Here is a 20,881-nt window from a genome sequence, read left to right on the forward strand (position 1 = left end):
CCTGAATGCCTTATCCATGTTCTTATACAGCTCAGCAAGCCTATGAGTGAAGTAGACATCACCATTGCTTCCCTTTCACAGCCTGTGATCTAATGCTTCTCACCAAAACACTCTACCTAGCTTCAAACTAGCACAATGAGGAAGAACTTTTGAGTGTAAGGGTCCCAGAGCCTTGGCACAGGCTGCCCAGAGAGGCTGTGGAGTCTCCTTCTCTGGAGCCTTTCCAGCCCTGTCTGGATGTGCTCCTGTACAACCTGCGCTGGATTCTCTGACGCTGCTCTGGCAGGGGAGGGTTGGACTGCAAGAACTGCAGAGGTCCCTTCCAACCCCTCACACCCTGTGGTGCTGTGAATGGGAAGGCTGTCCCACATTCTCTGATGTGAAGATTGGCCAAGTGGCTGGGTCAGGCTTGTCGCTGTCTCAGCGATGCCCTAGATACTACCACATTCCATCGCCTTTCAATGCACCAACCTTGGTCTTTGCCCAACTAGGTCGACACGAATGAGCAGTTGAGAAGAATAACTCAAATGAGGTTGGTGGAGTATGACTACAAGCCTGAATTTGCATCTGTTATGGGAATAAAAAATACTCATGAAACAGGTATTCACTCAGCTCTCTTCCCACTTGTCACTGATTTCCTCTGTTGTTCGTTGTGCCATTGTAATGCTGCCTTCTCGTCCTCGTTTCTTAGGCTGTTACAGCTGCAGACTTGGCTTCCCTTGTGGTATAGAAATGCTTTGTCCTCTCATACAGAAACACTTTCTCTTCTGATCTGTAAATGCCAAAAATTAAGTATTGCTGGTCGTTTTCCCAGCCTCTCTTTCAGTTTTTAAAGCTAGGGGGGTTATTTTTCCAGGAGTTTAATGAGAATGAAGTATGCTATCACCACCTGCACAGAATTCTAAAGGTTTCTGTTTATTTTCTGTGGAAGGGGTGGGGGGGAGGGGGAAGGTGATATCCTGCCTGTTTCTGCCACAGAGAATCTCCTGTAGCTTTTAGTGTGGGCATTCAAAGCACACATAAGCATGATGCACCACTGTGCTTCCTGACTTCAGTTTCTATTGTCTTGTGAACAGGAATTATAGCCCAGGAAGTGAAGGAGCTTTTACCTCAAGCTGTTAAAGAAGCTGGAGATGTTGCATGTGATGATGGAGAAAAAATAGAGAACTTCCTCATGGTTGACAAGGTATGGTCTGAAGAGAGAAAGTGGAGGTGTGTGTTTAGGCTGTTCCTTTTGTATAGGGATCTGTACAGACACAATCATAGAGTCATAGAATCAAGCAGGTTGGAAGAGAGCTCCAAGCTCATCCAGTCCAACCTAGCACCCAGCCCTGGCCAATCAACCAGACCATGGCACTAAGTGCCTCATCCAGTCTCCTTTTAAACACCTCCAGGGATGGTGACTCCACCACCTCCCTGGGCAGCCCATTCCAATGCCAATCACTCTCCCTGCCAACAACTTCCTCCTAACATCCAGCCTAGACCTGCCCTGGCACAGCTTGAGGCTGTGTCCCCTTGTTCTGTTGCTGGTTGCCTGGGAGAAGAGCCCAACCCCACCTGGCTACAGCCTCCCTTCAGGGAAAGAAGTCTGTCTTTCCCTGGGATGGATCTTGGTCTCTGTGGATTTTTTGGGGAGTCTGAGATAGCCTGGAACCCCTCAAACCATGAGAGAAGGTGAAATACACTTGAAATTCTTGGTCCACAAAGCTTTTTATCTTAAATTCTTTTCTGCAAGTCTTCAATCTGGAGAGGAGAAAGCTCCAAGGAGGCCTTGTTGTGGCCTTTCAGTGTCTGAAGGGGGTTAAAAGAAAGCAGGGGAGGGACTTTTTAGGATATTGGGTAGCAGTAGGACTAAGGGGAAGGGAGCAAACCTGGAAGTAGGTAGGTTCAGATTGGATATTAGGGAGAAGTTCTTCACTGTAAGGGTGGTGAGAGACTGGGACAGGTTGCTCAGGAAGGTGGTGGATGTTTTGAAGGCCAGACTGGATGTGGCTCTGAGCAACCTGATCTAGTGTTGAGGTGTCTTTGCCCCCATAGCAGGAGGGGTTGGAACTGGATGATTCCTTGAGATCCCTTCTAACCCTGACAATTCTGTGATTCTATTTCCCCATACTCCATGGATGTTTGGGCTTCACATTAAAGGTCTCAGCCACCCAGAATGATTCTGTAATTTGGCACTTCACTGCAGATGGAAGACAAGCATTTATTGTTACAATCCAGCAGCAGAGTTTGGTAGTTCTGTGTGTCCTATTTACAGTGAGATAACTTCTGCTGGCATCTTAAATATTGGATGTTGTGATGGTTTTAAGAAAATCACCCAGACTCGACTCAGCTGAGCTGGGAATTAAGAATGAAGCTTTATATTTACAGCTTAGCACAATAGACAGGCAGGAGTTTGCAATCCATACAGCTGTAGACAGAAATAGACAAGTTAAAAGTAATAGAGAAACACAACAGCCCTCCCAGAGTCCCCAGGAGGGGCTTCCAACCACCCTTCCACCTCCTTTCCACCCTCTACCTTGCCCCAGACTTTGCCTTCTGTTCAGGGTGAGTTTGGAGGATTGGCCAGGGGGGTTAGGCAGCAGAAGGATTAGTTACACAGACAGCAGGTTAGGGAGAGAAGGGAGGCAGCCAGAGTCAGAGAGCAACTCTGTTATCTGTGTTTGTGTTCTTGTTTTTATCCATCTCAGCAAGCCTATGAGTGCAGCAGCCATCACCATTGTCTCCTTTTCACAGCCTAGCATCTAATTCTCCTCACTCAAATATCCCAGCTAGGCTCAAACTGGCCCAGATCTATCCTTACAGAAGAGAATTCTGCACTGTTCTGCTTGTCACACTGCATGGACGAATATACTGCATTGACTTTTCCTCTTCTTGTTTGCTTCTCAGGATCAGATCTTTATGGAGAATGTTGGTGCTGTGAAGCAGCTTTGTAAACTAACCAACAATCTTGAGGTCAGAATAGAAGAACTGGAGCAGTGGAACAAGAAACTGGCCACGCTGAAACGGATGAGCAGCTTAAAGTCAACGGTCAGCCAAGAGAGCAAAGCCAGGTACCTGCATCTGGGGTGCTCTCTGGCAGTTGTCACAGGCATTCACAGAGCACTCTAGTGGAGCCTGAATTTGCTGGCTGGTGGAGTTCAGCTCGCTTTCAGCACCTATACTGTGCAGGAAAATGCAGGGGTCTCATGGTTACATACACCACAGGCTACGGTGCCACAGGCGTCAGAAGGACGGGGAGATGCCTGGTGCAAGCAGCTCCCCCAGGCACGGGTCCTGGTGCAAGCAGCTCCCCCAGGCACTGGTCCTGGTGCAAGCAGCTCCCCCAGGCACGGGTCCTGGTGCAAGCAGCTCCCCCAGGCACGGGTCCTGGTGCAAGCAGCTCCCCCAGGCACTGGTCCTGGTGCAAGCAGCTCCCCCAGGCACGGGTCCTGGTGCAAGCAGCTCCCCCAGGCACGGGTCCTGATGCAAGCAGCTCCCCCAGGCACTGGTCCTGGTGCAAGCAGCTCCCCCAGGCACGGGTCCTGATGCAAGCAGCTCCCCCAGGCACGGGTCCTGATGCAAGCAACTCCCCCAGGCACGGGTCCTGATGCAAGCAACTCCCCCAGGCACGGGTCCTGATGCAAGCAGCTCCCCCAGGCACTGGTCCTGATGCAAGCAGCTCCCCCAGGCACGGGTCCTGGTGCAAGCAGCTCCCCCAGGCACGGGTCCTGGTGTAAGCAGCTCCCCCAGGCACGGGTCCTGGTGCAAGCAGCTCCCCCAGGCACGGGTCCTGGTGCAAGCAGCTCCCCCAGGCACGGGTCCTGGTGCAAGCAGCTCCCCCAGGCACGGGTCCTGGTGCAAGCAGCTCCTCCAGGCACGGGTCCTGGTGCAAGCAGCTCCCCCAGGCACGGGTCCTGGTGCAAGCAGCTCCCCCAGGCATGGGTTTATCTGCTTTTCATCAGAAGGCTACATAAGGAGGTTACAGATCACGTTAGACTCTAATTGGTTACGTATATTTGTGTTAGGCATTACACTAGGATTAGACACTAATTGCTAGGATACATGAATTATGTCTATCTTATCATAGAATCATAGAATCAAGCAGGTTGGAAGAGGCATCCAAGCTCATCCAGTCCAACCTAGCACCCAGCCCTGTCCAGTCATCTAGATCATGGCACTAAGTGCCTCAGCCAGGCTTGGCTTCAACACCTCCAGGCACAGCAACTCCACCACCTCCCTGGGCAGCCCATTCCAATGCCAATCACTCTCTCTGACAACAACTTCCTCCTAACGTCCAGCCTAGACCTCCCCTGGCACAGCTTGAGACTGTGTCCTCTTGTTCTGTTGCTGGCTGCTTGGCAGCAGAGCCCAACCCCACCTGGCTACAGCCTCCCTTCAGGGAGCTGCAGACAGCAATGAGCTCTGCCCTGAGCCTCCTCTGCTGCAGGCTGCACACACACACACTAACTTTTCCTAACACAGCTATATTACCTCGTCCTTCAGAATGTGTCATCTTTACTCCTAAGAAGACAGTTATGGCATCTAGGTAAGAAGACAGGCACCACCAGGCTGTGCTGAGCTGTAAAAGCATAAAACCCTTAGATAAGACTTGAGGCCTCTTGTTTTACACATTCCACGTTCCTTTAAGAGGCACTTTGACCCTACACTTGCACCCATATTGGTGTCCTGCTTTCAAGCCCATGGCTTATGCTTCAGTGCATAGTTCTATAGACTAATCCAGTTCTATAGAATTCTATAATACAATTCTATAGACTCACTACATTTAATATTACTATTCCCAACAGTAGTCACTTTTGTAGCTGCTTTGATTGCATAAAGCAAGGGTAGGTTGTGTCCAGCTGCAGCCATGGGGCTTGGAAATCGCTGCTACGAGCAACCTGCAGAGCCTCTTCTGCAAGAGAGACTCTTCTGTGGAAGTGAAGAGCATTTCCTATGTCTAAACCATTCCCCCAAGCTTTCTTTGACATCAAATGCAGCATTTAAAGGCATTCACCTGAATGAATTAACCTGGAGGCTTTTGTTCTGGAAGCTCTGCTGACACTTGTGCCTTTCTCTCTCTAAATGCTGTAATTGCAAGAGCAAGTGGTAGGAACACCCTACTGAAAAGGTCTCTTTAGCAGCTGCTGAAGCACTTAAAAGGGCTCTTGTCTCTTACAGCAGGTATAGTCGAGCTGCCAGTCTTTTGCCATCAAAAAAACCAGTCCTGCTGAAACCCAGAAAGGTGAGTGAAATTCTTTGATAGGTGAAATGTGCCTACCAGGCACTTTGTGTGACTGCTAAAATACTGCTGTACATTTCCCTGTTCTGAAGTAGGATCAAAGGCCTTAGCTAGAATTATTTAGTGTCAAGCTAGAGGTTTAGAAACTGGGCAGAAAATGAGGCACTTCCTACCTAGATTTTATTTACAGATCATAGCTGATGGAATTGTCAGAGTTGAAGCATCATCCAGTTCCAACCCCCATCATGGGCAGGGACACCTCAGACTTAGACCAGTTTGCTCAGAGCCACATCCAGCCTGGCCTTAAACACCTCCAGGGATGAGGCTTCCACCACCTCCCTGGCAACCCCTTCCAGGCTCTCACCACCCTCCTGCTGAAGCACTACTGACTAAGAAGAACTGTGTGTGGGAGTAGCTGCATGCTGTGTGATGGTGTGAAGGAGGAGAAGAGCAGGTTAGAGCCGTGGAGCCTGCAGCTCAGCAGCCTTGCACCCGAATGCTCCTTTCAGTTTGGAAGTCTGCACGGTGATAACTCTTCCTCAGCTGCTGAGAATGAGTCTTTGACTGTGCTTTGCAGTTAGCAACACCTGGTTTGTAGCACATTAGGCTGCCTTTCAGGTTGTTAATGGCTGGACAGGGATGTCATTGCTACTGCTGAATGTCTTCCTCTTGCCCATAGCCTGGCATAGAAAGAAGAGGCCTTTTTGCACAGCTGTTAGGTGAGCTAAGGAGCATAGGTTGACCTTTATCAAGACAGTCTTCCTAGGCTGCTTCATCCTAAATGAATCAATGCCCATTTGTCTGCCTTGCTTTTGCTAGTGCTCATTGAAAGAGAAAATAATAGGTCAGATGTGCTTTATTCCCTAGTGTCAAATGCTCCACCATCTAAGATCATCCTAACTGTTGGGAAAGTGCCTTTCTCCTGTATTTACCTCATCCCTGGTAGAGCACAGTCTGAAAGTGCATATACTGAAAGCTGCTCACCTTCTAGGTCAGGCCATTGCTTGCTGTGCTCTTAGTTTGATTATGAAACGCTTCAAGAGTATGAAAAATGGCAGGAAGAAAAGGGACAGAGCTGTGGTTTCTACCTGTCCTCTCTTTCTATGCCACTCACAGTTTTAGGGAGTCTTCCACCAAATTTTGTTTCTCTTTAGATGTTGACCCAACTGTAAGGATGGCAATGTGTGGATCCTCTGAGAGGAACCCTGCACTTCAGCAGGGCCTTTGGTGCTGTCTGCCACAGCAAACTCCAGCCCGTGGCTGGGACAGGGGCACTCTGTGCTAGGCTAAGAACTGGCTGGATGGCAGGGCCCAGAGAGTGGTGGTGAATGGAGCCACATCCAACTGGGGCCAGTCACTGGTGCTGTGCCCCAGGGATCAGTGCTGGGCACACTCCTGTTTCATATCTTCATTGGTGATCTGGAGGAGAGGATTGAGACCTCCAGCAGTGAGGCTGCAGATGGCACCAAGTTGGGAGCAAGTGTGGATGTTAGAGGGCAGGAGGGCTCTGCAGAGGGACCTGGGCAGGCTGCACAGATGGGCACAGTCCAGAGGCAGGAGTCTGCATAAGTCCAAGTGGCAGGTTCTACACTTTGGCCACAACAACCCCATGCAGTGCCACAGGCTAGGGACAGAGTGGCTGAGAGCAGCCAGGCAGAGAGGGACCTGGGGGTGCTGGCTGGGAGCTGACTGAACATGAGGCAGCAGTGTGCCTAGCTGTCTGAGAAGGCCAATGGCATCCTGGTCTGGCTCAAGAATAGCTCAATCAGCAGGAGCAGGGCAGTCCTTCTGCCTCTGTGCTCAGCACTGCTCAAGCCACCCCTGGAGTGCTGTGTCCAGTTCTGGGCTCCTCCATTGCAGAGAGATGTTGAGGTGCTGGAAGGTGTTTGGAGCAGGGCAGCAAGGCTGGTAAGGGGCCTGGAGCACAGCCCTGTGAGGAGAGGCTGAGGAAGCTGGGGGTGTGCAGCCTGCAGCAGAGGAGGCTCAGGGCAGAGCTCATTGCTGCCTGCAGCTACCTGAAGGGAGGCTGTAGCCAGGTGGGGTTGGGTTCTGCTGCCAGGCAGCCAGCAACAGAACAAGGGGACACAGCCTCAAGCTGTGGCAGGGCAGGTCTAGGCTGGATGTTGTTAGGAAGTTGTTGTCAGAGAGAGTGATTGGCATTGGAATGGGCTGCCCAGGGAGGTGGTGGAGTGGCTGTGCCTGGAGGTGTTTTAAAAGGAGACTGGATGAGGCACTTAGTGCCATGGGTTAGTTAGTTAGAAGGTGTTAGGTGATAGGTTGCACTTCATGGTCTCAGAGGTCCTTTCCCACCTGGTTAATGCTGTGATTCTGTGACAAAGACTGGCTTAAACTCAGGCTGCTGCAGTAGGTTATGACACTTAATTTAATCCATCTTTTTCCCCCCCCAGGTTTGTTTGTCAAAGACAAAAGAGTCCTGCTCTGTGAAGATTTTCCAGGCCACCATAATAGCTTTGCTTGTCATTATGGCACTATGGTAACCATTAATTATCAAGAACTTGACTTGTTTCTCCCCTTCTCTTTCTTCCTATTTCATCAGAAAGATGATTGTGCTTTATTTCCCTTTTACCCTACCTGCTCAACAGCATGTGCCCTTCTGGGCAGTTTCCTTTGGCCAGGAGGGAGTTTGGATTTCTGTAGTGTTTCTGCTTTGTCTGTAACTGTAAATACTTGTACTGATATCCTGTAGATATGCTTGTACCCTTTTGCTTCGTTGTAAATAGAGCTTCATCTTACTTCCAAGCTCTCTGAGCTAGTCTGGTAAATCTCACTAGTGTGTGTGGGAAGTTCCTAACCCACCCCAGCTGGGCTTTAGGAAACATCTTTTTCCCAGCAAGAGTGGTCAGGCATTGGAATGAGCTGCCCAGGGAGGTGGTGGAGTCCCCAAGCCTGGCTGTGGTGCTTGGGGCTATGGTTCAGGGTGCACCTTGCAAAGTAGGGATATAGGTTGGGCTTGATGATCCTGAGAGACTTTCCCAACCTGAGTGTTTCTGCCATTCTGTGATGCTCCTGCATTGCTGAGTGGTTTGCTGGAGGTTTATCTCTTCATTCCCTTGCCTGTGTCTGAGCCCTTGCTGCTGGCTGCAGCTGTGAGATGGAGAGCCAGAAGGTTCCGCAGGGTGGATGCTCTGGGGCATGAAGGCCACAGGCTGCCACCTCAACTCTCCTTCAGCAAGACTGATCACTCTTTGTGCCTGTGATGAGCAGCCACTCCCCTCTCTGCTTTTCCTGTTGGTGGGTTTACTTCTGAGACAAGAATCACAGAACATTGGAGGCTGGAAAGGGACCTCCAGAGATCATTGAGCCCAACCCCCTGCCAAAAGCAGGATCCCCTAGTGTAGTCCATGCAGGAATGCACCCAGGTGGGTTTGGAAAGTCTCCAGAGAAGGAGACTCCACAGCCTCTCTGCAGCCTGCTCCAGGGCTGAATCCAGTACTGCACTGAGCTGTCTCATCTGAGCTCTGTTTCAAACTCAGTGGGAATCTTTCCCACTAAAGGGAGAACGATTAGAGGGTGAACTTCTCCCCTGCTACACGTGGCCAAGGTGCTGCCAAGGTGTTTTTCACAGCATGTTGCACAGGAGGTGGATGTGAACCTACAGAGACATTCTCTTTCTGCAGTGCTCTGGCCATATCAGCCCTGTACCTGCTCAGCATTCACTACGGGCGCTTGGGGAACTCTCCAGTTTACAGGCAAGTAGCTACATCAGTGCCACTGAAGGAGACTTCTGTGGCCCAATCCCTTCTGGCCACCACCTCTCATCTCCAGTTTTTAATGAACTGTTTTTTCCTTCATCAGCACTACCCCAGAGTCTGTTCTACTCTCTCCCTCTACCACTGCAGCAGGTACTGTGTCTCTACTGCTAACAGACTTTGAGTTTCCCTGCTCTTATTAAGTGCTAATAGACATTTAATATCAAATGCTTATAGGCAAAGCACTGATGGGGATTGTCTCTTTTCTTCTCTCCCCCCTTCCCTTTAGCATTGCAGGAAGGAAGCACAGTTTCTCAGAGCACACAGCCCACCAGCAGGATCCCTGAAGTGGATTTCTGTGACATTTTGCCTTGTGACAAGGTCTATTGCTGCCCAATTCATCAACCAAAACCCCAATCTCCACCTTATGGGAAAGCCAACACCAGGCAGAAACGTGAGCTCCATTTATTTGTGTTATTTACCCCTTGAGTAAAGACTACCTGAGGAGTGTGAGGGGAGGGACAGGAATCTTTACAGGTGGTTAGCTTCCTGAAAAGAGCCTAGTCCAGAGGACTTCAGAAATCCTGATCAATATGTTGTGGAAAAGCCTGGCCTGGTTATCTTTAGGGATCTGGAATGCTGGTGCCACTGTTCTTCCTGGCCAAACAGGGGATTCTGTGATTTCACCTCCACCAGAGTGTCACTAATGCTTTTAATTAAGCCTCTGGCTACAGTTGGACCTGGCTTCAGGGTGAGAGAGGTTCTCCTACCCCTCTGCTCTGCCCTTGTGAGGTCACATCTGGAGTACTCTGTCCAGTTCTGGGCCCCTCAGTTCAAGAAGAGAATAGAGAGCTGCTTGAGAGAGTGCTTAAGCCACAAAGATGATGAAGGGAATGGAATAGAATAGAATAGAATCAACCAGGTTGGAGGAGACCTCCAAGATCATCCAGTCCAACCTATCCCCCAGCCCTAGCCACATCTCTCTCAGGAGGAGAGCCTGAGAAGAGAAGACTTAGAGGTGACCCCACCAATGGTTCTAAACATGTGCAGGGTGAGTGGCAGGAGGCTGGAGCCAGGCTCTGCTGGGTGATGCCTGATGGCAGGACAAAGGGCAATGGGTGGCAGCTGAGGCATAGGAAGTGCCATTTAAAGATGAGGAGGATTTTTTTCCCTGTGAGGGTGACAGAAGATACAAGAAAGAGCTGACAGACAAAGGCATGCACAAGTTATTGGAACCTGTGTTCCTCTTTCCCAGACCTTAACACCATCAGTGTCTGGAGACAAATGCTCACATAACTAAACCCAGCATCAATGCTCTGTGGTTTCCTGACCCTCTCCCCATCAGTTCACCAGACTGACTCAGCTGGGTGGAATATTTACAACTAGCTACAAGTTAAAATGATACAGAACTGCCCAGGAGGAGGTTTCAAACCAACTCCCCTCCTTCTTTCCACCCCTCCTTCCTTATTTCAGAATCTCTTATGTGCCAGGGGGAGATGCAGGAATCCAGACAAGGATTTAGAAGCAGAATAATTAGTTTGAGTTATACAGGTCCAGGCAGAGGAATTAGAATCAACCAGGTTGGAAGAGAGCTCCAAGCTCATCCAGTCCAGCCTAGCACCCAGCCCTGGCCAATCAAACAGACCATGGGCACCAAAGCCCATCCAGGCTTTTCTTGAGCACCTCCAGGGATGGCAACTCCACCTCCTCCCTGGGCAGCCCATTCCAATGCCAATCACTCTCTCTGACAACAACTTCCTCCTAACATCCAGCCTACGCCTCCCCTGGCACAACTTGAGACTCTGTCCCCTCATTCTGTTGCTGGCTGCAGGTGGGAACCTGGCTACAGCCTCCCTGCAGGCAGCTGCAGACAGCAATGAGCTCTGCCCTGAGCCTCCTCTGCTGCAGGCTGCACACCCCCAGCTCCCTCAGCCTCTCCTCACAGGGCTGTGCTCCAGGCCCCTCACCAGCTTTGTCACCCTTCTCTGGACATGTTCCAGTACCTCAATTTCTGTCTTGAATTGAGGAGCCCAGAACTGGACATAGTTAGTGAGACAAGCTGCAGACAGCCAGAATGACTTTGTGTTTCTTGGTTTTATATCTCTCAGCAGAACAGAGGAGTGATAAAGACATCACTGTTATTTTCTTCTCACAGTCAATGATCTGGTATTTCTCACTAAAACATTCCACTTAGCCTTCAACCAGCACACTCTTCCTTCCTTGGCCTTGGGAGCAATGCTTACATCACCCACAGCTGGCAAGTAGAGGTGAGACTGGGGAGAGAAGCAGTTCAGCCTCTGAAGTACAGCTGCCTGCCCTGCCAGTTACTGGCACCCTTCTCACATGAGCTCTTCTGGAGGGATTCACCCAGTGGCTATTCTTTACCCTACAAAGTGCTGTTGTCTGCCTCTAAGTGGTCCTCGTGATCCTTGTGATGAGTGCTGCAGCAAGCCCTGTGGCAGAGCTCCCTGCAGTGCTTTCAGGGGGTCATGCCTAAGTGACTTGCATTGCTCTGAAGCCTGGCAGAGTGTTGCTTAATTAAAAAGGCATTAATCTCATTTACAAACGAGGGCTGTAGGAGGATGAAAACGAAACATGACAATCCTCTGTCTTCCTCAGCTGGCTGCTTTTGATATTAGGTGGAAAGACAAGGCAAGGATGAACACAAAGCAGTACCTTCTCAAGGTCTTATGCTCCAGATAGCATTAAGCACTGAGAGTGAAAAATCATCACAGTGCACACAGCACTGAAAGATCTGCACAGGTTTAATGAAGCTGAATGTGTCCCCAAATGGAAGGTAACAATGTCAATATGGAACCCAAACAGAAGGAAAGCCAATCAGCTGCTTAATGGAGCAGGAGCCAAGATAAATGAAAAGGGAAGTGCTGTTAGAACAAAAAGCTAAGAGTTAAGTATGGGGAGTGATCAAGATAAAGAGTGGATCTTTGAGAAGCAGCTGGTTAGTTTGGTTTGTGGAAAGAGAAAGCTCCTGTAAGTTGCTGTTTGGTTAAATGCTGCTTTAGGAGTTCAGACTTAGCAGACCTTTCACTGCTCCACCGTGTGCCTGTGCTCGTTTGAGCCTAGCTGAATGCTTTGGGGAGAAGAACTAGGTTATAGGCTGTGGAAGGAAAGCAAGGCTGGTGCCTACCTCACTCATTGGCTTGCTGAGAGGTATGAGAACAAGAATCAAAAGAGAGATAAGGCACTAGCTACTCCTGCTGGGGAGCTCTGAGCTGCATCTGTCTCCCTAACCTCACCCTCCATTTCTCTGACCTCCCTGGGCAACCTGTGCCAGTGTCTCACCACCCTCAACCTGTGCCAGTGTCTCACCACCCTCAACCTGTGCCAGTGTCTCACCACCCTCACTGCAAACAACTTCTTCCTAACATCCAGTTTCAACTTCCCCTCTACCACTTTAAACCCATTCCTCCTCATCCTGTCATTACCAGACCTTGTCAATAGTTCCCCCCAAGCCCTCCTGCAGCCCCCTTCGGATCCTGCAAGGTCACTCCAAGCTCTCCTCCAAGCCTTCTCTTCTCCAGGCTGCAGAGCCCCAACTCTCTCAGCCTGTGCTCAGAGCAGAGCTGCTGCAGCCCTCTCAGCATCTTGGTGGCCTCCTCTGGACTCAGTTGGATCTCTCTTGAGTTGAGTGGCCCAGAACTGGAAACACTACTCAAGGTGTGGCCCAACCAGTGCTGAGTACAGGGCCAGAATAACCTGGCAGGTTCAGGCTGGATGTTAGGAAGAAGTTCTCCACAGTAAGAGTGATTGGCATTGGAATGGGCTGCCCTTGGAGGTGGTGGAGTCCCCATCCCTGGAGGTGTTTAAGAGGAGGCTGCATGAGGCACTTACTGCCATAATTAGAAGGGTTAGGTGGTAGGTTGGACTTGATGATCCTAGAGGTCTTTTCTAACCTGGTTAATTCTGTGTGGTTCTGTGAGTACAGAGGCACAAGAACCTCCCTTGTCCTGCTGGCCACACTATTCCTGAGCCAGGCCAGGATGCCATTGGCTCTGCTGCCCACCTGGGCATTGCTGCCTCATTTTCAGCTACTCTCTACCAGCACCCCCAGGTGTGTCTCTGCCTGGCTGCTCTTCATCTACTCTGTCAAAAGTCATTTGGTGAAGTATGTTAGGTTAGGCAAGATGAACATTTCTCAGTGCCAATCTATTGGTAGCAGACCTCTCAACAGTTGCTGGCTGGCAGTTAGTGTAAAAGCACAGGAACAGCTTTCAACAATTTCCCATGGGCTTGAAGGGCCTTTTTTTTTTGGTCTTCCCCAAGTTGTGCTTGTGTTGAATATTCAAAAGATATTTAAAGTGCACTTTTCTAGACAAGCACTGAGAAAATGAATAGATTTAAATAGATGAATAAATAAATCACCATCTCGTGCTTCTCAGCCTAGATCAGAGACTGAAATGACAGTGAACATAGAACCATAGAATCAAGCAGGTTGGAAGAGACCTCCAAGCTCAGCCAGTCCAACCTAGCAACCAGACCATGGCACTAAGTGCCCCAGCCAGGCTTTGCTTCAACACCTCCAGGCACGGAGACTCCACCACCTCCCCGGGCATCCCATTCCAATGCCAATCACTCTCTCTGCCAACAACTTCCTCCTAACATCCAGCCTAGACCTGCCCTGGCACAGCTTGAGGCTCTGTCCCTTTGTTCTCTTGCTGGGTGCCTGGCAGCAGAGCCCAACCCCACCTGGCTACAGCCTCCCTTCAGGGAGCTGTAGACAGCAATGGGCTCTGCCTTGAGCCTCCTCTTCTGCAGGCTGCCCTCCCCCAGCTCCCTCATCCTCTCTGACCATGCTGTAAGAACTGGTATTAGCTTCTTTAATTTGAGGACTCCTCCTTCTCTCTCTGAAGTACTGTGTCTGAATGGGGTCAGTCCTCATTATCTTGCATCTCCCGTTCAAAACAGCTAACTTATTCCCCTGACCTGTCTTTGCATGGCACATCACAGCATGTTAGGGCTTGGAAGGGACCTCTGGAGAGCTTCCAGTCCAACCCCCCTGACACAGCAGGACTGCAGAATCTAGCACAGGTCTCACAGGAACACATCCAGACAGGGCTGGAAAGGCTGCAGAGAAGGAGACTCCACAGCCTCTCTGGGCAGCCTGTGCCAGGGCTCTGCCACCCTTACACTCAAGAACTTCTTCCTCATCTTCAGCTGGAACTTCCTGTGCTGCAGTTTCCATCCCTTGCCCCTTGTCCTGTGGCAGGGCACAAGTGAGCAGAGGCTGTCCCTGTGCCTTCCTTCCTGACCCCCAGCCCTTAGCTGTTTAGATCCATTTGCTAGATCCCCTCTCAGCCTTCTCCTCTGCAGCCTAAGCAGCCCCAGGGCTCTCAGCCTCTCCTCACCAGCCAGTGCTCAGCCCCTTCAGCATCCTTGCAGCCCTCCCTTGGACTCTCTCCTGTAGATCCCTGAGGCTGCAATATCCCAGGTGGGGCCTGACTGGGGCAGAGTCTTGATGGGGATTCATTTATTTACACATCTCACCCTCCATTGGCTCAGATCCTTCTAGAAACAGTTCCTGAAGATGCACAGTTTGAGTCATTGCCACTTCAGCACAAGTTGACTTCCTTGGGCTCTTTATAATATCTATGGCTGATATTTGGGGGTGGGGGGGGATAAAATCCTCACTCTTAGGCTGGTTTTAAAACTGCTGTAGGATTTGAAAAGAATTTCCTGTAGTTCTTAGTTACCTACAACCTTTTGACTACATACAGAGGAGTTCTCAGCAGAGGTGTTTTGCATTCTAAGGGTTTCTCTTGTGGTTATGGATGCCTTAAGCCAAGAGGTAATCAAGAAGACATCTGGTGTTGTGTTTGTAGTCTGCTGTTACAAGTGTGCCAGGCTAACCTGGGGGGCATTTCCCCTTTCCCATCCTTTCCCAGGAAACAAAAGTGATGTGTTCCCTGAAGGAGGTCCAGTCACAAAACCTAATGGAAGACCTGATCTTGGGAATGACTGTAAGTCCCATGTGTAACAAAGACAAAACCTACCATGGAAATATGTCATTATATAGCTTTGGTAGCACTTCACCTAACTTGGGTATAAGCTACCTGCAGACTGGGAGTTCTGCTGCTGGAAGCTTCACTTCCAGCTTGTTACAGGGAATTAGCACTTAGGAATCTGTTAAATGTCTGTGATTCACTCTTGTCATTGTCCTCTGGTTCCAGTTTATCCTTCCTTCTTCATTAGGGGGTTTATAGACATTTTTGCCTGCCCTGTCTAGAAAGGTCTTAGACTTGATTTCAGAACTAAGCAAATGACAGAGGTCTGGAGCACATCCTAAGACTCCACTTGGAGTCCTGGGTGCAGTTCTGGAGCCCCCAACACAACAAGGACATGGAAGTGTTGGAGCCAGTGCAGGGGAGGCCACCAAGATGCTGAGAGGGCTGCAGCAGCTCTGCTCTGAGCACAAGCTGAGAGAGTTGGGGCTGTGCAGCCTGGAGAAGAGAAGGCTTGGAGGAGAGCTTGGAATGGCCTTGCAGGATCTGATGGAGGCCTACAGGAGGGCTGGGGAGGGACTATGGACAAGGTCCTGTAATAACAGGATGAGGAGGAATGGGTTTGAAGTGGCAGAGGGGAGATTGAAAGTGGATGTTAGGAAGAAGCTGTTTGCAGTGAGGGTGGTGAGACACTGGCACAGGCTGCCCAGGGAGGTTGTGGATCACAGAAGCACCAAATGTGATCTTTGATCCCATTCTGTGCTTCTGTGCTCCACAACCTCCCTGGAGGTGCTCAGAACCAGGCTGGATGAGCCCTTGAGAATTCTGTCCTAGTGGGAGATGTCTCTGCCTATGGCAGGGAGTTGGAACTGGCTGAGCTTTGAGCTCCCTTCCAACCTAACCCATTCCATGACTCTATGACAAGTGACATCTTCCTTGAGAGGAGCTAAGATCTTGCAGGGTGCTCCACAATGCATTGCCATATCTTCTAGCATGTTACCATGAACATTGACCCATCAAAGCAGCCTTCAGTGTCTTCCCCACCCCCCAAAAAACCCCAAGCTGCAGGATCATCTCCCCTGTGTTAGCAGAATGAAGGTGATCAACCAGAGGCTTTTGACTGGGTGCTGATTTAGAGCTGTAGCAAGTGGCAAGCAGGGGAGCAGCTGCCAGTGCATGAACTGCCCTTTGGCTGTGCTCTTATCTAAGGTATCTGAGAAGCAGCCAAGCAGGAGTAAAGCCTCCTTGTTCGTTTTTGTAGGGATTGATACCACAATCAGCTCCATACAGATCCTGGAAACTCAGCAAAGCATTGACAGCCGCTACTGCAGCACAAGTGTGCAGTGCAGGTAGGTAAAGCTTTCTCTTGTGCTTTACTTTTTGGTGCCTGGTGGGCAGTGCTGTCCCCCCCCTGACCAGGGATCAGTCCTGAGCCCACTTCTATTCAATATCTTCACTGATGGTTTGGATGAGGGGTTTGAGTCTCCCCTTAGTAAACTGGTGGGTGACACCACGCTGCGGGGCAGTGTGGATGTGCTGGAAGCTAGGAAGACACTTTGGAGAGCAGCCTGGCAGAGAGGGACCTGGCAGTGCTGGGTGACAGCAGCTGGGCATGAGCCAGCAGTGTGCCCAGCTGGCATGGAAAGCCAGTGGCATCCTGACCTGTGTCAGGAGCAGTGTGGCCAGCAGCACCAGGGCTGTCATTGTGCCCTGCACTGGCACTGGGGAGGCCTCACCTGCAGCACTGTGTGCAGCTCTGGGCACTCACTGCAAGAGAGATCCTGAGGGGCTGGAGTGGAGAGTGCCAAGCGTGGGGAAGGGACTGGAGGGGAAGGCTGCTGAGGAGAGGCTGAGGGAGCTGGGCTGGGTTAGCCTGGAGCAGAGGAGACTCAGGGGGGACCTTAGCACACTCTACAGCTACCTGAAGGGAAGGGGTAGTCAGGTGGGGATCAGGCTCTGCTGCCAGGCAACTTGTGCCAGGATGAGAGGGCATGGCCTGAAGCTGTGCCAGGGGAGGGTTAGGTTGGATGTTAGGAAGCACTTCCTGATGGAAAGGGGAATTAGAGACTGGAATGGACTGCCCAGGGAGGTGGTGGTGTCACTGCTCCTGGAGGTGTTTCAGACCAGCTTGGCTGTGGCACTCAGTGCCATGGTCTGGTGTCTGTGGTGGTGTTAGGTCCTAGGCTGGGCTGGATGATCTCGGAGCTCTATTCCAGCCTAAATGATTCTGTGATTCTGGAGCAAATTGAGTGTAAGCAGAGGTGTCTCCCACCTGGGCAGGTGGCCACATTTGCTGGATGATGCCAGAGCTCTATTCCAGCCTCAGCAGCTCTGTGGTTATGGTGGTATCCAATGCCAGGAACAGAGCATGGCTGTTTGCCTGGTTCCTCCTCCTTTAGCACACAGGAGATTCTTCTACCTCCTAATGGTTTCAGGTCTCTGTAAATGGAGATGCAGTTTCTCTGGTTCTGTGGTGCTGCTGTGCATCCCTCTTCCAATCCTCTCTAGCATAATGCCCCTTCTTTCAGGTCTGGAAATTACAGCTACCTTGTTCCTGTTAACAAATACACACCTGTGGATGTAGAAATCTCACTGGAAATAAAGTAAGTACAGTTAAAGCTAAGGCATAGACAATAAGGTAATGGTTAGGGGGGTTTAATGGGAGTTCCTGCCTGACTTCTGCTGTGACATGCAGTGGTCTCTGCTCTGAGGAATGAGACAAATCTTTGCACAACTCAGTTTTCAGTGTGGACCTTTGGGTAGAGGTTTTGCTGTAGCACTGGTCCAATACAGGCCCTGCTGAGACCTCATCCTGAATACTGTGTTCAGTTTTGGGCTCCCCAGGTGAAGAGGGACAGGGATCTGCTGGAGAGGGTCCAGTGGAGGGCTATGAGGATGATGAGGGGACTGGAGGGCATGGCTGATGAGGAGAGGCTGAGGGACCTGGGGCTGCTTAGTCTGGAGAAGAGGAGACTGAGAGGGGATTTGATCAATGTTTATAAGTATCTGAGGGCTGCCAGGATGGGGGGGACAGGCTCTGCTCACTGCTCCCTGGGATAGGACAAGGAGCAATGGATGGAAGCTGCAGCACAGGAGGTTCCAGCTCAACACAAGGGGAAACTTCTTTCCTGTAAGGGTCCCAGAGCCCTGGCACAGGCTGCCCAGAGAGGCTGTGGAGTCTCCTTCTCTGGAGCCTTTCCAGCCCTGTCTGGATGTGTTCCTGTGTGCCCTGAGCTAGATTGTATGATTCTGCTGTGGCAGAGGGGTTGGAGTTGATGATCTTGAGAGGTCTCTTCCTATCCTTAACACCCTGTGATCCTGTGAGCTCCTCTGCTTTTCTTCCCCACGATTCAGTTTGGTTTCCATGTATGTATTCTGTGGTTTCATATATACACATATCTGTATGATCCTCCTGTTGAAGAACAACCAGTCAGATCCTTGTTTCTCTCTGTTTCTTGAAGCACCACAGAGCCATTAATCATCTTTCTCTGCAAAGTCACATTTGGAAATTACTGCTCCCATTATTCTTCAAGCCAAACCTTTTGGCAGAATTTCCTAGCAACCACACAGGTAAGATAGCTGGAGCCTGCCTGGCCTTGGCTTCAGTTCCACCTTCCAGCTCTCAATCACCTCACATAGCAGGAGCAACTCCTGCTTACTGGCTTGGAAAACCAGAAAGGGAAAGTGTGTCAGTGTTGTGTTCCTACACTTTTGGAAAGCCTCTCATGCTGATCTCCACAAAAACTGGCTGCTCATGGCTTGGCTGAGCACACTGTCTCCTGGGCACTGCTGGACAGGAGAGCCCAGAGACTGGTGGCAAATGGAGTTAAAGCCAGTTGGCAGCCAGGCACTGGTGGTGTTCCTCAGGGATCTGTGTTGGGACCACTTCTGTGTAATATCTTTATTGATGACCTTGATGCAGGCATAGAGAGAGTCAGCAGTGAGTTTGGCACCAAGTTAGGTGGCAGTGTTGATTGGAATGAGGGTAGAGAGGCTCTGCAGAGGGACTTGGATAGGCTTAGATCAATGGGCCAGCACTGATGGGATGAGTTTCAGCAAGGCCAAGTGCCAGGTCCTGCCCTTGGGCCACAACAACCTCAAGCAATGCTACAGGCTTGGGGCAGTGTGGCTGGAGAGAAAGGGACCTGGGGGTTGTAATAGACAGGAGCTGAATGTGAGCCAGCAGTGTGCCCAAGTGGCCAAGAAAGCCAATGGCATCCTGGGTGGGATCAGAAATGCTGTGGCCAGCAGGAGCAGGGAGGGGATTGTGTCCATGGACTCTGCTCTGGAGAGGCCATACCTTGAGTGCTGTGTTCAGTTTCTCAATACAAGAGAGCTGTGGAGGTGTTGGAGGCAGTGCAGAGGAGGGCAAGGAAGCTGGGGAAGGGTCTGGAGGATAAATTTGATGAGGAGAGACTGAGGGAGCTGGGGGTGGGTAGTGTGAAACAGAGGAGGCTGAGGGCAGAGCTCATGGCTGGCTGCAGCTACCTGAAGGGACATCGTGGAGAGGCTGCTGCTGGGCTCTGCTCACAGGGGATTGCAGACAGAACAAGGGGGAATGGCCTCAAGCTGAGGCTGGGCAGGTTGAGATTGGACATTAGGAAAAGGCTTTTCACAGAGAAAGTGATGAGGGACTGGAATGAGCTGCCCAGGGAGGTGCTGCAGTCACCCAGCCTGGATGTGTTTAAGGGTCATTTGGATGTAGTGCTTAGGGCTATGGTTTAAGGTGCACCTTGCAGAGTAAGGTTCTAGGTTGGGCTTGGTGCTCCTGAGGGGCTGTGCCAGCCTGCATGGTGCTGTGACTCAGTTACTCAGAGCACCGCTGGGTACTGGGTGTCTGCCAGCTGCTGTGCAGAGCCTGTCAGAGCACAGCTGCCTTTTTAAAGTCACCACTCTGTCTTTAAATGCTCTGACTGTAGCTATCTTCCTATCACAGAAACACTCAGGTTGGCAGAGCCCCCCAGGATCACTAAGTCCAACCCTAAACTCTCTCAGTTCTTCACTGAGAGAGTCACTGGCTACTGGAATGGGCTGCCCGGGGAGGTGGTGGAGTCGCCGTCCCTGGAGCTGTTCAAGGCAGGACTGGACGTGGCACTTGGTGCCATGGTCTGGCCTTGAGCTCTGTGGTAAAGGGTTGGACTTGATGATCTGTGAGATCTCTTCCAACCTTGGGGACACTGTGACACTGTGACCGTATCCCAAAGCACCGCAGCCAAACGACTTCTGAATATCATAATTACTCTGCACTGCATTTGCCAGTGCAGTGTCTCCAGAGCCTGTCCTTTTCCCCAGGTGAATGTGAAACCAGGTTACCTAATCCCCCCCTCTCACTCCTCACCCAGGGCCGTCAGCACATCTGGCCTCTCCCGGTGGCACAGCTGTACGACAGCGCCTACCATTTCCGCGTGGCCGTACCGGTAAGCATCCGAACCGGCAGCACAGCAGGACCAAGCAGCATCTGAAGCCAGAGCAGATCCCTCACCAACCTCCTCTGTTTGTCTCCTGCAGGATTTTGCAAGCTGCTCGACAGATCCTTACTTTGCTGGGCTGTTTTTCACCGACTACTACTTCTATTTCTATCGGCAGTGTGACTGAAGTGCTGCTGCTGCTGCTGCTGGAGCTGCTCCTTCGGGGAGAGATGTGGAGCCTTTTGGTGCGGACAGGAGATGTGTGACTGGACCTGTTTGGGGCTTGGCTTTTCCACAGAGGAGAGAAATAAAGTGGCAAAGACTAAAAGTGTGCATCTTCAGGAACTGTTTCTAGAAGGATCTGAGCCAATGGAGGGTGAGATGTGTAAATAAATGAATCCCCATCATGACTCAGTGAGACACTGGCACAGGTTGAGGGTGGTGAGACACTGGCACAGGTTGAGGGTGGTGAGGCACTGGCAGAGGTTGAAGGTGGTGAGACACTGGCACAGGTTGAGGGTGGTGAGACACTGGCACAGGTTGAGGGTGGTGAGACACTGGCACAGGTTGAGGATGGTGAGA

General features: G+C 50.8%; 1 protein-coding gene across 1 annotated transcript in view; it reads left to right on the forward strand.

Annotated features, from left to right (window-relative positions):
• Positions 1 to 20,649, forward strand: part of MYRFL (myelin regulatory factor like) — a 41,011-nt gene extending 20,362 nt beyond the window's left edge. Inside the window, exons 12-25 of the mRNA XM_064166201.1 lie at positions 492 to 600; positions 1,077 to 1,186; positions 2,890 to 3,053; positions 5,161 to 5,224; positions 7,630 to 7,715; positions 8,860 to 8,931; positions 9,038 to 9,084; positions 9,221 to 9,385; positions 14,835 to 14,909; positions 16,153 to 16,240; positions 17,420 to 17,494; positions 18,353 to 18,461; positions 20,234 to 20,308; positions 20,400 to 20,649. Of these exons, the coding sequence (XP_064022271.1) occupies positions 492 to 600; positions 1,077 to 1,186; positions 2,890 to 3,053; positions 5,161 to 5,224; positions 7,630 to 7,715; positions 8,860 to 8,931; positions 9,038 to 9,084; positions 9,221 to 9,385; positions 14,835 to 14,909; positions 16,153 to 16,240; positions 17,420 to 17,494; positions 18,353 to 18,461; positions 20,234 to 20,308; positions 20,400 to 20,486 (1,326 nt within the window). The 3' untranslated portion in view covers positions 20,487 to 20,649. The remainder of the gene's footprint in view (positions 1 to 491; positions 601 to 1,076; positions 1,187 to 2,889; positions 3,054 to 5,160; positions 5,225 to 7,629; positions 7,716 to 8,859; positions 8,932 to 9,037; positions 9,085 to 9,220; positions 9,386 to 14,834; positions 14,910 to 16,152; positions 16,241 to 17,419; positions 17,495 to 18,352; positions 18,462 to 20,233; positions 20,309 to 20,399) is intronic.
• The last annotated feature ends 232 nt before the right edge of the window (positions 20,650 to 20,881 follow it).

Source organism: Pogoniulus pusillus, chromosome 27 (assembly GCF_015220805.1).
Source record: "Pogoniulus pusillus isolate bPogPus1 chromosome 27, bPogPus1.pri, whole genome shotgun sequence".
NCBI classification, from domain to species: Eukaryota; Metazoa; Chordata; class Aves; order Piciformes; family Lybiidae; genus Pogoniulus; species Pogoniulus pusillus.